At 46.0% G+C, this 15,734-nt stretch overlaps 1 protein-coding gene across 1 annotated transcript in view; it reads left to right on the forward strand.

Moving 5' to 3' along the window:
• The window catches only part of Cyfip2 (cytoplasmic FMR1 interacting protein 2), a gene marked incomplete in the record, with an annotated part of 135,344 nt that overhangs the window by 62,645 nt on the left and 56,965 nt on the right, over positions 1–15,734 (forward strand). The window contains 7 exon segments of the mRNA XM_017801740.2: positions 5,124–5,271; positions 7,361–7,435; positions 8,484–8,637; positions 9,681–9,837; positions 10,325–10,421; positions 11,679–11,755; positions 15,442–15,550. Of these exon segments, the coding sequence (XP_017657229.1) occupies positions 5,124–5,271; positions 7,361–7,435; positions 8,484–8,637; positions 9,681–9,837; positions 10,325–10,421; positions 11,679–11,755; positions 15,442–15,550 (817 nt within the window).

Below are 15,734 nucleotides of genomic sequence, written 5' to 3' on the forward strand. Positions count from 1 at the left end.
CAGCACCTACATAAAAAGCTGTATGTGGCTGTCATACGCCTGTAACCCCAGCACTGTGGGGACAGGAGGATTGCTGTGGCCAGCCCAGTTCCAGGTTCCATGAGAGCCTACCTCAAGGGAGGAAGATGGAGAGGGACATAACAGGACCCCAGATGTCCCCATCTGGCTTCCACATTTGTATCCATGGGCACATGAACCCACACACTCATGCACATACACCACACACATGCACATGCACACACACTCACATACACAGACTAAAATTCTCTCCCATTCTATAGATTGTCTTTAAAATTTTTTATTATTTGTTTATATGTATACATATATCGCCTACATGTATGTAAGTGCAATGCCCATGGAAGACCGAAGAAGCTGTCGGATCCCCTGGAACTGGAGTTATGGACAGCTGTTAGCTGCCATGTAGGTGCTGGGATTTGAACCCGGGTCTTCTGCAAGAACAGCCAGCATTCTCAACTGCTGAGCCACCTCTCCAGCCCCCGATTGTCTTTTTGACTTGTAGATGACATGTTTTGACACAAAGTCTAATTTTGCTGAAGTTTCCTTTGTCCTAACAAAGAAGCTGTTGCCTTGCTAGGGTCACAAAGATCTGCTCCTGTCTTTCCAAGAGTTTCTTTTTTTTTTTTTTAATTCCAAATTTTCTCTTTTTAAAATTTTTTTTAATTTTTCTGTGTATGAATATTTTGCCTGCATGTATGTATGTGTATCACGTGAATTTAGGGTCCAATTTCATTCTTCTGCATGTGGACATCTGTTGTCCCAGTACCATCAGCTGAAAAGAGTATTTTTTTTCCTCCATTAAATGGCATTACTATGGTACCCTGTCAACATCAAGCAAGCAGAACGGTAAGAGTTCATTGCAGGACTTTTCTATCATCTATACAAATGCCCTTATGTCATGACACCTGCTTTGATTGCTCTGGTTGTACAGAGGGTTTTGAAATGTGAATCTTCTACCTTCTTTCCTTTTTCCTCTGTAGAATTCTGTGTGTCCATCTCTCTGTCCCTGTTTTTCTGAACTTTCACTGTAAGGTTTTGATGAGGGCTTTTGTTTTCACTGTTCTGGATGCTAACTCTGCCATTGTGGGGTGGAAACATGTCTTTTAGGACTAGGATATGCCCTTGTAGTTTTGGCAGTCTCCTCCTCTCTGTCATCTCTCCTCTGTCTTTCTAGTTGACTGTCTGTGCACCCAGGATCTAGTCTCTATTTCTTCCTTACCACACCTCACTCATTCTCGGCTTGCTTCAACTTTTGCCTCTGTTAGAATTTAAAGTTTTGGCTGTGATATTTTTTCATCATCTCTCTCATAGTTCCTGAGTTTTATGTCATGAATGTAACATCTCCTTGAGGATCTTAGAGTTTTCTGTAATTAGCTTTGAGGCATATTTATGTTCAATAAACTACATCCATATAAGGTGGGTGATCCACAGCGTTTTGAAACTTTTGGGCACCTGAAACCATACAGATAAACAAGATATGGAACATTCCATCCTCCCTAAAGAATCAGGCTGCTTTGTAACTCACCCTCCCTTCAGCCATGGAACCTGGGCTTGGTTTTTGTCACCACAGATTTGTTTGTTTCTTGAGTTTTATTTGACTGCCTTCATTACAGTATGCACTTCTGGGGGTTGGCTGCATCCACTCAGCATAGTAACTGAAATTTGTCCATATTGTGCTATGTAACAACAGTTTCTTCATCTTACTGTCACTCCATTATGTAGGTGTAATGTACTATGTCTATTCAATTACTGATAAGCACTGGGTTTTTGACAGCTTTTGACGAAGATGAATAAAATTGCTTCAGATACTTAACTATAAGTCTGTGTGGGCACGTCTTTTTTATTTGCTTGTTGTTTTTGTTTGTTTGTTTGTTTGTTTTGCAGAACTGGAGGTTAAACCAAGGACCTTGCACAAGCTAGGAAAATAGTCTACTACTCAGGTGCACCTCATCCCCACCCCCCTTTTTTAGATAGAGTCTCTCTCACTAAATTGCCCAGGCTGACCTTGAACTTATTCTATAGCCAAGGCAGGTCTTGGGATTATAGGCCTTCTCTATCAAGCCTGGCTAAGTTTTAACTTTTACTTGAACACTCACATCGTAGATGCTTTTTTTTCCCTTTGTAAGAAAATGCCAGTCTACAGCCATGCTTCCCTGAACATGCCTGATCACGGAAGCTAAGCAAGGCAGTCCTGGTTAGTATTTGGATGGGAGAAAGTGCCAAACAGTGATACAAGGGGATGTAGCATTTCACGTTTTCACCAGCTCTATGTAAGAGTTCCATTGTTCCACACCCGCTGGCCTTGGCAGTGGCCCTCTTAATAATTTTCAACATTTAATGGTATGTAGGTGAATCTCACTGAGGCTATAATGTTCATTTTTCTGAGGATTAATGATATCAAGTATCTTTTTGAGGGCTTATTAGCCATGTATATATCTTTCCTTGCAAAGTGTTCTCTGTTGAAATTGTTGCCCATTTTTATTTTTAAATTTAAAAAAAATTTTATGTGTATAAGTGTATTGCTTTCATGTACGTAAAGTGCCATGCCCACAGAGGTCAGAAAAGGGCGTCGGATCCCCTGGAACTGGAGATACTGGCGGTCGTTAGCTGCCATGTAGATGCTGGAATCAAGCCCTCGCTCTCTGCAGGAGTAGACAGTGCTCTTAACCGCTGAGTCATCTCTCTTAGCCCCCCAGTGCCCATTTTTAAAGGTTAGATTCCTGCCTTCTTATTACTGAACTGTGAGAACTCGCTCCACATTCTGGACACAAGACTTCCATCACATATGTGTCACAAGTAGCCTCTCTCATCAGGGACTTTGACTTTTTGTTTTCTTGACTATGCCTTTTGATGAACAATGGTCATATATTTTGATGGAATCAAATATATTAATTTTACTATTATGCAGTTTGTGATTTGGGAATTCTAGCTAAGAAACTTTACCTAGCCTAAGTCTCAAAGATTTTCCCTTATATCCAACAGCCTTGCACACTGTGTTTGGAATTATTCTGAAACCTTCATTATCTAACCCTTTGTCTCCATGTTTTTCTCATTACTGCTCTGGCCAGGAGCCCAGGAGCCCAGGTACTTTTAGGATCTAACTGCCCTTGAACACTTCTCTCTTGATCTTGTCTTCTCAAAAGCTTATTGCCAACAAAAACATTATACTCTTTGGTTCTGGTGATAATCCTTACCTCCTGACCTGGCTTCTCATGCTGTTCCTTTCCCCTACCTCTAATGTTTTTGTTTTGTTTGTATTTTGTTTGATTTCCTTTAAGTTTTAGAGGAAGAAACAGGCCTCAAGCATAAGCCCATCATCCACCATTCTTCCCAGCAGCTTTCCGTCGTGCGCATACACACTAGGGCCTCCCTGGCACTGGGCCCGCTGTGCTTCAGCCCGGTGCTCGGTGCTCGTGGTCAGGGACCCACACTCTTCAAACTCTTATTCTCTAAACTTTAGCCAGTTGTGGGTTTTTGTGTTCATCACCCTCTGTTACATGAGGACACTTCGCTGATGAGAGTTGAGAGATGCATTCGTATTCTGTCTACCCCCATGTTCCATGATGTTCCGTGGGCCTTAGGTGTAGAGGTTGCATTGTAGATGTGTCACTTAGGGTTGGGCATCTCACAGACACTTTCTGTGTGAGACCAGCTGTGGAACTCTGTAATAGTCTCCATCGGTTTTAAAAGAAGCTGCTTTGATGAGTGGTGACTGGCATGCTTGTCAGTAAATATTAGAATCCTTATTTAATGTATAGAAAGAAATTATGTTTCTCTAGGAATATAACAGACTTGGAATTTTCTTTGGATTTATGACCCCTCAAATCATGTGTATTTGGCTATGTTTACAGTGCCACATATGATTTCCAGCCCACCGAATGGTTTTTTAAATCCGATTAGAAAACTGTGGATCACCCTTGAGATAAAAATGCAACTACTACACAGATACTGTTTGTTGCTCCTGTTATTATTGTGGTTATTAGGCTTCAAATTTGGGATTGGACCACTAGCAGATTTTCTCCCTTAATCAGGTGAGGACCACAGAATTAAGGCATGCTGGGTGCTGGTGGAGGGGGACTCTGGGCACGGCCAGCTTCCAGGTCAACCTCAGAACACACACAGACCCTCCTGACAGATGAACATTTGTGATGAACCAAGGGTTCATCTCACTTAACACTCAAGGTTAAGCCAAATCTACTACTCTCTTGAGTGAACTTCGTCAGTTCCTCGTTCGTAAAATGAGGCTCATGGTACCCACTATCCCCATGGCCGTGAGTTGATAAAATAAGATAATTCTCTTGTAGACCTTCAGCACATGTAGCACGGAGTAGGCGCAGGTATAAGCTGTTTTTTAAAACTTTATTCATATGCATAATGACATAATCAGTTGACATGCCAAGGAAGATGGGGAGATTTCACAGGATCCCATGGCAAGATGAATGGGTCGAGAGAGAGAGAGAGAGAGAGAGAGAGAGAGAATATGAATCAGTTTTGTCTAGGGACTAGTCCACAAGAGGATAGCTAATCCCACATAGGCAGCCCTAGACACAGGTACATACAAACACCAATAAATGGACTTGGTACATTATACATATGTGTTTATTTAGAAATGTATGTATGTATCTGTATGTAACAATAATAATCAAAGGAGAGGACAAGAAATTGAGAGGGAGTCGGGGACAGGGCATGGGAGAAGGTGGAAGGGACCTGGGAAGGGTAGAAATGACACAGCTACAGTATCATGTATGTAATTCTCACAAATAACAAAAAGCTTTCTGAAAGAAAAAAAACTGTACTCACAGGGTTAAAGAAACTAACAGGACTCTCCTGTAGCTCCCTCCTTCCCCTCCCTCATCCCCAGTCCTGTCTTCCTGTCCTCTGTGTGGCCTGCAGCTGAGTTCTCAGACATTCGGTAGGCATCCGAGCCATGTGGGCTACTCATTAAATGCACCTTAACACTGTTAAACAACATCCCTGGGGAGGGCTGGGAATGAGTTTGCAGCCCATGCACTCCAAATTCCGATGCAGGAGGTCCTGAGACCCTGTGGGACCTGGAAGCACAGGCTTGCAAACACCTTGGCTGAGTCCCCACACTTCTTCCTCAGTGTCCTGCAGGCAATTCGCAAGACCATCTGTGACTGGGAAGGAGGCCGAGAGCCCCCTAATGACCCATGCTTAAGAGGGGAGAAGGATCCTAAAGGCGGCTTTGACATCAAAGTACCCCGGCGTGCTGTGGGGCCGTCTAGCACACAGGTAAGCAGCTCCAGTGCAGTCTGGCTACTCTGATTCCAGGCCAGCTGGGCCATGGAAAGAGGATTTGGCTGGACTGTGGGATGGTGGGGATCCCTGGTGAGGAGGGGTAAGGTCAAGCAGCTGCTCTGGTTTCTCCTGATACCTTGTTTTCGTATAGAAAGGAAGACTATTCACCTAAGATTCAGGAGACCTGGGTTCTAGTCCTAGACACCTGTGTGACCTTGGGCATGTTACACAGTCTCTCTGTGCCTCAGTTGTCTAATCTGACCAATAGTGGTGGCACTTCATCTGTCTACTTAACTATGTCCTAGCCCTGTAAAACTCTTATTTTAAAGTACAGGAGGGGTCTAAAGTGGAATCTACATGCCTCTGTCTATCTCATTTTAATAAACTACAGCCCATTTGCCCACAGTGGCATCCTAACATGGAAATTCCCAAGTTCTGCCCCTGGCTTGCTGGGCAAGCACCTGACCTCTCTCAGCTCTAATTGTCTTCTGAAAACAAACACTTCCAGTGAGATCCTGTTACCAACAAAACACTGCTTTTCTACTTTCTATACCCCTTCCCCCAAAGAAAACCCACAAGTTTTTCAAGCCCTTAATCTCTTGGAGAAAGTCTAATGGTCAGAAATACTCTGAGTTCCCAGCTGGAACTTCTGCTATTGCCTGGGTTTATCTAGTACCGTCACTAAATTATACAGGAAAAAGAGTAAATAATCTGGACAACAGAGTTAGTTCTTGTTGCCTACGTAGAACTAAATAGTTCCTTGTCTGTTCTTTGTGGTATTCAAAAAGCGGATGGGTCTTACTGTAACCTTCAGAATCTTGCACACCGCAGAAGTCCCAACCTGGATGCTCCTCTTTACAGGACCTTTAAGCCTCTCTCTGTTCTGAGTCACCTGAGGTGGGCCATCTGAGGTGCTCTCGACCCCTCCTTGTGTGTGTGTCCGTGTCTTGGTGGGGCTGGGGCTGAGCAGGGGCAGGTGAGTGCTCAGCACAGTGCTCATCCCTTCCTTGGCTTCCCAGTTTCCAGCCAGCGTGCATCAGTCTTGCCCACTCTTTGTGGGACATCCCAAGGAAGCCTCTAAAAAGTGTGAAATACCTGAGGGTCAGGGAGCGTTCTGGTTCAGAGTGTCCGCCCTGGTGGGGCTGAATGGCTTTCAGGGGTTTCTGTAACTATTGAGAGATAAGTGAGGGAACAAGAGGAACTGGGAAAAGTGCTGTAAATGGGGGGACAGGAGAGGAAGGTATAGGAAATGAAAAAGGAGCAGCTCACCCCATGCACCACTCAGGCAGTTTGGGTAGCACAGACATTTATTTGACTCCTAGACAGCTTTAGCTGGAAGAGCTCTGAGAGGTAAACATGCCCCAGTCCCTCCCTCTATTTAAGATATGGGGAAACTGAGGTCCAGAAAGGAGAAGTGACTTGTCCAAGTCACAAGATGAGTGTCAGGCAGAGGCGGGGCAAGAACCCGGGTCTCCTGACCCCCCCCCCCCCCACGGGCGCCACTGCCGCCTTCAAAACACAGTAGATGTGGGCATCTCACAGAGTTGGGCTGTAGACTATCCCGGTGAATTAGATATCCTATTAAATTAATGTAGTTGAGTAAAGAATTGACCCTGTCTGAATGAACCCACTTTTCTGATAGTTAGAACTGCATGTGACTCCAGTGGCCACAGCAGACTGGACCTGAATTCTCTCTCTGAGGACTCCAGGGTGGTCATTAGCACAGCATTTTGATGCTCAGGGAAAATGAGAAAGGCCTACTGATAAGCTCGCAGGGGGTGGACTATCTTGGGAACAGCAGCTGTGGTCCCTTCCCCACAGAGGGGATCCCATGTAGGGCAGCATGGCATGCAGTTCTGAGATTGCCAGGCCCGTGGTGGGTGAGACCTCAGGGCCCATCCAGCAGAGAGGAGTGCGGTTGTGGGAGGTCGGAGTGTGTCAGAGGTGACCCCAGCAGTTGTGGCTCTTTCCCACTGTATACAATACCTCTCGCTTTTCTCTCTCTCTCTCTTTCTCTCTCTCCCTCCTCCCTGTCTCTCCTGCCCTCCCGTTCCCTCTGCCCTCTCTCCTATCTATGTCTTAGGCCTGCCAGTGGTCCCCGAGGGCTTTGTTTCACCCCACTGGTGGCACACAGGGCCGAAGAGGCTGCCGATCCCTGGTATAACACCGCCTGGCTGGGTTGGTTTGGGTGCCTACTGCAGGAGGCAGCAGGAACGGACTAGCCTGGCTCTTCAAGGCCCTTTCCAGCCCTCACATTCAAAGACAAATGGTGTGGAAAGATCTAGATTAGCAGAAAGAACAACCCTACTGCACTTGTGCCCTTTGCATGTAGGGCACTCTGTAAGCAGGAGTTAACTCTAGTAGCCTCCTGTGTAAGTACGGATGTTAACCCACCATCCACCCCAAATCTCTGGCAGGCTATGCAATGCAATCCAGGCCACCAGAGGGCGCCATCATTCATTGATAGATTCAGAACCGAGGATCAGAAACGAAGTGGTTGGGAGGACTTGTTTTGAGCTTATTCCATTGCACAACTCCTCAGAATGTTAAAGCTGAAGGAGACTCATCTGTCCAGTTATGCATGTTAGATAAGGCAACTGGAGCTCAGAGTGGGGGCTTTATTGTCTAAGGTCACACAGCAAGTCAGTGGTAGTACCTAGCCTTGAACCTGGCTCTTTTGACTCTTAGTTCAGTGCTCCATCCATGTTGTTACCATGGTCATCTGGGAAAGCAGGGAGTGACTGTAGAGTGACATAGAACTCGGCTCTCCTTGGATGCCCACTCCCTTGCCTTAGCAGGTCAGGCAGGAACCTCCCACAGGCCTTAACTACCTGCTGTTATAAGGTCCACCTGGGGGTGCCATGGGCCGTAGGCAGAGAACTTCTTTCCAAAACTGGTCAGTCTTAGAGGTTGTCACAAGGGTGGAGGGTTAGCTCAGTGGTAAAATGCTTGCCTAGCCTGTGCTGGGTTTAATCCCTGGCATAGCAAGAAAGAAAAAAAGAAGGCAGGAAGAAAAAGTTTACCTTGTTCTAAATTCACTTCTCCACCTAAGCTGGTGCTTCCTTAAGACAGTTCTCTTTAAGAGCAGAAAAAAGAGAGAGGAAGGAAGGAAGGAAGGAAGGAAGGAAGGAAGGAAGGAAGGAAGGAAGAATACTTTCTCTGCAGTGTGGAGGCCACCCCTGACCAGCTCTCACTTCCTTTTCAAGCTGTACATGGTGCGTACCATGCTTGAATCACTCATCGCAGACAAAAGTGGCTCCAAGAAGACCCTGCGAAGCAGTCTGGATGGACCCATCGTGCTTGCCATCGAGGACTTCCACAAGCAGTCCTTCTTCTTCACACATCTGCTCAACATCAGCGGTGAGCCATAGGGCCCCAACCTTACCAAGAGAGGTGGACGTGTCCCTCTCCTAGGGCAACCAAGGCCTTGGGCTAGAAGTTGCAAAGAGATGGGACCATGGACCACAAGGGGCACATTTTGCCCCCGAGAGCAAAAGTATTTTTTAAAAAGCAACAAGAAAATCCCACACCCTTTCTGGTTGGTTTTGGGGGGTAGGAAAGGCCAGGCCCTGGGCACCACTCTCACTCAGCTGAATTTGGCAATCAAGGCAAGAGGGAATCAAGGCAGGAATGCACACATATAGCCCAGCACCACCAGATCAGCCTTCTGTGGCTCGGTAGCACACAGTCCAAACTCTGTGGTGCCCACAGCTCCTAGAAGGGGAGGCACCAGGCTGTGCCTCAGCCCCACACCCTCCATTCCTCCTCTGCTCTTAGTGAGATGCATGTTAGATGCGGCAGAGTAGAGGCAACTAGGATCCCAGGGGCATGGGACCCTCAGTACATCCATAAGAAACAGTCCAAAGCGGCTGGAGAGATGGCTCGGTGATTAAAAGCACTTGCTACTCTTGCAGAAAACCTGAGTGTGGTTCCTGGGTGACTCTCTGAGGCCTGTAACTCTAGCTCCAGAGGATTTGACTCCTCTCTGTCCCCCTTGGGCACTGTACTCACATGCACAAACATGGAAATGGGGGGATAGCCAATGTTCTGAAACATCACCACCACCACCACCACTGCCATACTTTGTCCCCCTGCCTCAGAAGCTGACAGATCCTATTTATCATAAGATGCTGCTAAGCTGGCTTCAGGCACAAGAGAACAAGATCAATGAAGGGCTATGTGTGGTGCACCTGCCATATACCTAGCATGTAGATAGTAGAGACAGTGAGGCCGAGATGCTCCTAGCATGGAGACAGTCAGTAGAGACCTCAAGGCTGAGATGCTCTTAGCAGGGAGACAGTAGAGACCTCAAGGCCGAGATGCTCCTAGCATGGAGACAGTCAGTAGAGACCTCAAGGCTAAGGTGCGTTTATTACACCAAGGCTCTTTCCCTGTGCTTCCAGAAGCGCTGCAGCAGTGTTGTGACCTCTCCCAGCTCTGGTTCCGAGAATTCTTCCTGGAGTTAACCATGGGCCGGCGAATCCAGTTCCCCATTGAGATGTCCATGCCCTGGATTCTAACAGACCATATTCTGGAAACCAAAGAACCTTCGATGATGGAGTAAGAGGCAGGATTGGGGCAACTGGGAAGTTCCTGGGGTGTGGTAGTAGGATGGCTTGCCAGCAAGCTCTTTTCTTTCCTGAAGAAAGGGCTGAACAAGAAATGAAACACTGAACCCCACGGGGGCAAAACTTAGACTGGGGCCACCGTGGTCATTTTCCTCAGCCTCACAGATAGACTCAGAAAGGCCCCAGCCCGCCTGCCCTCCCTGTCTTTGGCCATCTCACAACAGCTATGCTTGGGAAGTGAACATCTCTGGGGACCAGTAGGCTGTCACTCTGGCTAAGGTTTTCGGGGGGGGGGGCATTAGCACTTATTAGCATCATTGACTTCTGATGTCTGTAGGCAGACTATGGAGCAAGTCTTTCCTAAATGGAGGCCCTGGAGGACAAGGGAAGGCAGAAAGTTGTCTCTAACTCTGAGCTGTCCATCTTCTCGCCCACTTATCGTGTAACTTGCCCCCCATGGCTCTTGTGTTCCTCTACAGGTATGTCCTTTACCCCTTGGATCTGTACAACGACAGCGCCTACTATGCTCTCACCAAGTTCAAAAAGCAGTTCCTGTATGATGAGATCGAAGCTGAGGCAAGTGACCTCCTTCTTTTGTCCCTGCAGTCCTTTCCCAAGATGTTGGGCTTTTCCAGTCTTCAATAATTAGCACAAAGTGAGGGATCAGTGACTCATTCTGAGGAGCGATGTTTATGGTCACTTGGCTATCAAACATGATTCTGTCTAAGTGGACATCCCAGCCAGTGGTCAGCTCCAGCTCAACACCATCTTACTACACCACAAGGGAGGGGCTTCAAGGGGCTTCATGTGCATACTTAGAGATACCTGCAGCATCAGCTTACAAATGGTGCCCCTTACCCACTCTGGGGACAGGTCATGAACCCTGGAAAAGACTACAGGACCAGGGCCATCTCAGCAAGGCTTCAGAGCTGATTCTAGAAAGAAAACATGGGATCTGAGTGAGAACACCCACCTTGACCCTCTAGGTTCCCTATCTAGAGGATCCCCTGGGGACCATACATGTCAGAGGACCCACCAGGAGGCCTCAGTTACCTGGCATGAAGCCCCACCACGCACAGCACCCACTGTGGGCTTTGTTCTGCATAATGTGCTGGGTGCCATATAATATGTGCACAAGCTTTTGAATAAAGGCTTTACTCACTTACAGAGCTGAGGACTTAAAATAGAAAAGATTCAAATAGCAATCCCTTTTCTGTATTGATGCTGCCAGAGTCCTGTCTTTTTAAAGCTCCCCCTTAGACCGTTTTTCCCTCTGAAAACTGAAGGAAGACACGGTTATGATTCTCCATGTCTGGTGTGAGCTTGTGTTTGCCACAGAATTCAGTCTCCCATATGTATCATGAAACACTGAGGTGCAAGACTTTGTACATTAAAAGCTGGACAGATTTAAGCAAAGTTTGGAGAAACTTTTATATTCCTAAGGATCTCCTCATAATCAACTATACAAAGCAAAGTTAAACAAAACACAAGGAAAAGACAAGAAAGCCTTCCAGTTACTAGGCATACTGGGGTAACTTGGGGATATGGGGGAGGGCTTTAGTTGCATTCCTCAACACTGCAGGGCGGGGGTGTTCCTGTGGCCTTTTTGAGCTTTGAACCTGACCTGTTGGCTAACTGAGGATTTTGAGAGCAGGGGACCAAACTCCTTACTTTTGCATGGCCACAGACACTTTTTTTTTTTCCTTCAAAACTGTCATATTACCCTAGAACACACTGTGGTCAACACTGCCCTGCTGCCCTCTCCCAATTGCCCAAGTTTCAGTTATAAAGTCAGTCTGGCACCGCTGACCTCCCCTGCTTCCTCTTCACCAGGTGAACCTGTGTTTTGATCAGTTTGTCTACAAGCTGGCGGACCAGATCTTTGCCTACTACAAAGCCATGGCCGGCAGGTACGAGAGCCTGGGGCTGTGAGTAGCCTCTCTAACCTGGTACCTGGTCTCTGTTCTTACTTATTCATCATGTAAAGAAAATCAAGTGACTCCACAGGCCTGAGCTGAGTGCTAGAACACACTGGAAAGGAAAGCAGATAGATAGTGCACAAGTACTTCACAAGACCTACAGTTTAGTAGAAGGACAAGCAACGATTTAAAAACTGGTGAATGAGCTGGGCATGGTGGCACACGCCTTTAAGTCCAGCACTGGGGAGGCAGAGGCAGGTGGATCTCTATGAGTTCAAGGCCAGCCTGGTATACATAGTGAGTTCCATGACAGCTGGAGCTACAGGGAGACCCTTTCTCTAAAAGACCAAAAAAAACCCAAAAACTGGTGAACGCACAGTGCCGAGGAAGGTTAACAAAGGAACGGGTTTGGGGACTACAGGAATATATGACAGTTAAATCTGAACTCGTCTTTGACAGGGAATTAGAAACTCCATTTTAAACAGTTAAGGAGTTAAGTAAAATGAGGTAAAGGCTGGGTCAAGATGTGCAGGCAAAAGGAAACTCTTGTCTAAGGCCTTTGTGAAAGGCATAGAAAAATAGCTCCCTGCCTATATCAGGCTGGTTAGGGGCTCGGTTTAAGTTAATACGTCTGTGACTCATCCAGACACTAGAGGGCTGGCCATGTGGTCCTGACACTGTAGACTCTGATCCTAGGAAGGATGGAGCAGAATGTGATTCAACTGATTTTTATTGTTATATAAATTTTTTTAATTTTTAGGTGTGTGTGTGTGTGTGTGTGTGTGTGTGTGTGTGTGCACATGTAGGAATACAGGTGCCCACCAAGTCCAGAAGAGGGAGTCAGGTCCCCTGGAGTTGGAATTACAGAGGGTTGTGAGCTGCCCTACATGGGTGCTGGGACCCAAACTCTGGTCCTTTGGAAGATCAGTGTATGCTCTTAACCACTGAACCATCTCTCCAGCCTTTGATCTTTATTTTTAAACTTTACTCTTTAATATAAACATACAAAGAATATATTCAAGGTGTGCAAGAATGGGTGTGCAAAAATCAGATAGGAAGTCAGTGAAGAAGTTTAAGATGGAGACCAGTCAGGTTTGCAAGTTCATCAGCAGTACTATGGTTACTGATTTAACACCTCCCATGAATCCCTGTGTTTTAAGAACCGGTAACAGTACTATTGTGAGAAAAGAAAAAACATGCATTCCTATGTATTTTCATTCCTTCTTGAAGTCCAAAGGTATCTGCCAGCAATCCTAATGGCAGTTCCCTAACTCAGTTACTATTCTATCTGTGCTTCACTTTGCTTTGGGCGGCTAGAATTTTCATAGATAGGAGTTGATGTGTACTGATGCAAGATACCATGAACACAGCTAAAGACAGTGCTACCCAAAGGAGGAGCAGACAGAAAGCACGGAGGCTCGTCCATCACTAAGTAGTTGCTTAACAGGTGGTAGACTGGGTAGGACATGGTTAGGACAGGGAATGCAGCATCTCTAAGCCAATTCTGGCCCTGAATATGCTGATCTGTTGTCTGTATAAATAAACTCAGGCATGTCAAAGCTTGGAGCCTCTGTATTGTTTTATGAAATCTCATCTTGGGAACTGGAGAGATGACTCAGCCATGAAGAATTCCTGCTGCTCGTGCAGAGAACCAGATTCCATTCCCAGCAGCCACACTGGGCAGGTCACAACTACTCATAAGCGTAGCTCCATGGGATGTGACACCCTTTTCTGGCCTCTGTACACACACACACACACACACACATACACACACACACGCACACACACACACTTCTTCTGGCCTCTGTACACACACACACACACACACACGCACACGCACACACACACACATGCACACACACAAACACACGCACGCACACACACAAACACACACACGCGCACACACAAACACGCACATGCACACATGCACACACACACATGCACACAAAAACCCACACAACACACACACATACACGTAAACAGAAATGAAATATTTTTTCTGATTCTCATTTGAAACGTGTCCCTTATCATCTTGGCCTACAAGATGAGTGCTTTTTAGAAGGTGGAAGCTAGGAGAGGTTGGGAAATTCAGAGAAAGCACTGGAAGGAAAGAGTAGCCCAGATCAGTCCCATGCATGTAAAATGAAATGCCGCCCTGAATGAGAGCCGCCTGGGTCATTTTTATTTTAGTAGCCATAGTTTAATGAGGAAAAAGAAACAGGCAAAATACTGATAATGTATTTTATATAGCTCAACAAATCCAAAGCACTAAAATTTCAACATGGAAGTGATATAAAAATCATTAAAGAGGCATCTTTCTTTTCTCCTAGAGCTTCAAAATCTAGCATATTGCAGCATGCCTCATCTGGACCATCCTCTTTAGGGGGTTCATGGACACCATGGCTGGCAGCCGCTGCATTGGACAGTGCCAGTTTTAATGTCTGTTTCCCACTTAAAGCCTTTAAACAGCTTCCAGTTCACCCAGAATAGACCCTACCTTTCTACAAGGACTCCATGTGGTCCTTCGTGATCTGGCCTGGAGGCTAACACGACAAATCCATTTTTGTAATATGTTCAACCCCTGATCCACCCTGACCACCTTTCCTTTTCTCCAACAGATCAATCTTCTTGTATAGGGATAATCTTATCCTGCCCCCACCCCAGTCGAGTTTCTGTCCAACAGAAGCCCCATAGAGAGACCGTCCCTGATCTGATGCTAAACAATCCTGTTTTATTGTTTTCAAAGCACATGTTACTCTAAAAGTTACACTTCAATGTAGGAGATGATGATAGTACACCTGCCTTAGAGGGTTGTCATGGCATTAAAAATAACAGTGTGTGAATGTATGTGTGTTTCTGTGTGCATATGCATGTGTGAGTGTTTTGCTTGGTAAACAGTGAACACCATGTACGTGTTTACTAGGGAAAGCTATTTTGTTCCTCTGCTTGTTCACGTCTCTCTTCAGGGGAAAGTAGGTACCCTGAGGTGAGGACCTTGGTGTCCCCAGAATGGGCCCTGGAATATACTAAGCATGCTTTCAGTTGCTTTTGTGGTAAATGAGTAAGAGATGAAAAGTGGTTCCACCCAGTGTTGCCCATCTTTAACTTAGAAACTCTGGTTCACATATTGAGGTTCTGTGGCTGCAAAGAAATTTAGAAAGTCATGCTCTAGAGCAGACATGACTATTTGAGATGTTTAAGATCTGTATCTTAAACCAGGTGTGGTGGCGCATGCCTTTAATCCCAGTACTACAGAGGCAGAGGCAGGTGGATTTCTGTGAGATCAAGGTCTACACAGTGAGTTCCAGGCCAGCTGGGACTGCAGGGAGACCCTGTCTCAAAAAGACAAAAAAAAATTTAGTCAACCAGTTTAAGGAATAAAATATATATATAGTCAAGGTTTATCTGAGAATATTTAGTTTCTCACCCAAGCTTTCTCTACATAGCGCATGCCTTTAATCCCAGTACTACAGAGGCAGAGGCAGGTGGATTTCTGTGAGATCAAGGTCTACACAGTGAGTTCCAGGCCAGCTGGGACTGCAGGGAGACCCTGTCTCAAAAAGACAAAACAAAAAAACCAAAGATCATGTATCCTGTGTAAAGCCTATGGTCTGGCATAGTTGTGGCTGGGCTGTTGAAAAGCATTCACTGTCATGTTTTGTCTTGATCCCTTCCAGTGTCCTGTTGGATAAACGTTTTAGAGCTGAGTGTAAGAACTATGGAGTGATCATTCCATACCCACCATCCAACCGCTATGAGACACTGCTGAAGCAGAGGCATGTCCAGGTATGGTGGGAGAAAGCCACAGTGTTGAGGAATGGGGAGGAGGAACTCCATGAAGGTAGTGTGGATTCTCCTTTCTGCCCCGAGTGCCTGAATCCAGTGTAACAGCCTCAGAATGTTCCTAATAGCAGAGAGCTTGATCTGGTACAAGTTTTATGTTTCTTGACTTATCTCCAGCCTGCCTTTG

The sequence above is a fragment of the Nannospalax galili genome, unplaced genomic scaffold (genome assembly GCF_000622305.1).
Source record: "Nannospalax galili isolate Female #2095 unplaced genomic scaffold, S.galili_v1.0 scaffold983, whole genome shotgun sequence".
Taxonomy (NCBI): Eukaryota; Metazoa; Chordata; class Mammalia; order Rodentia; family Spalacidae; genus Nannospalax; species Nannospalax galili.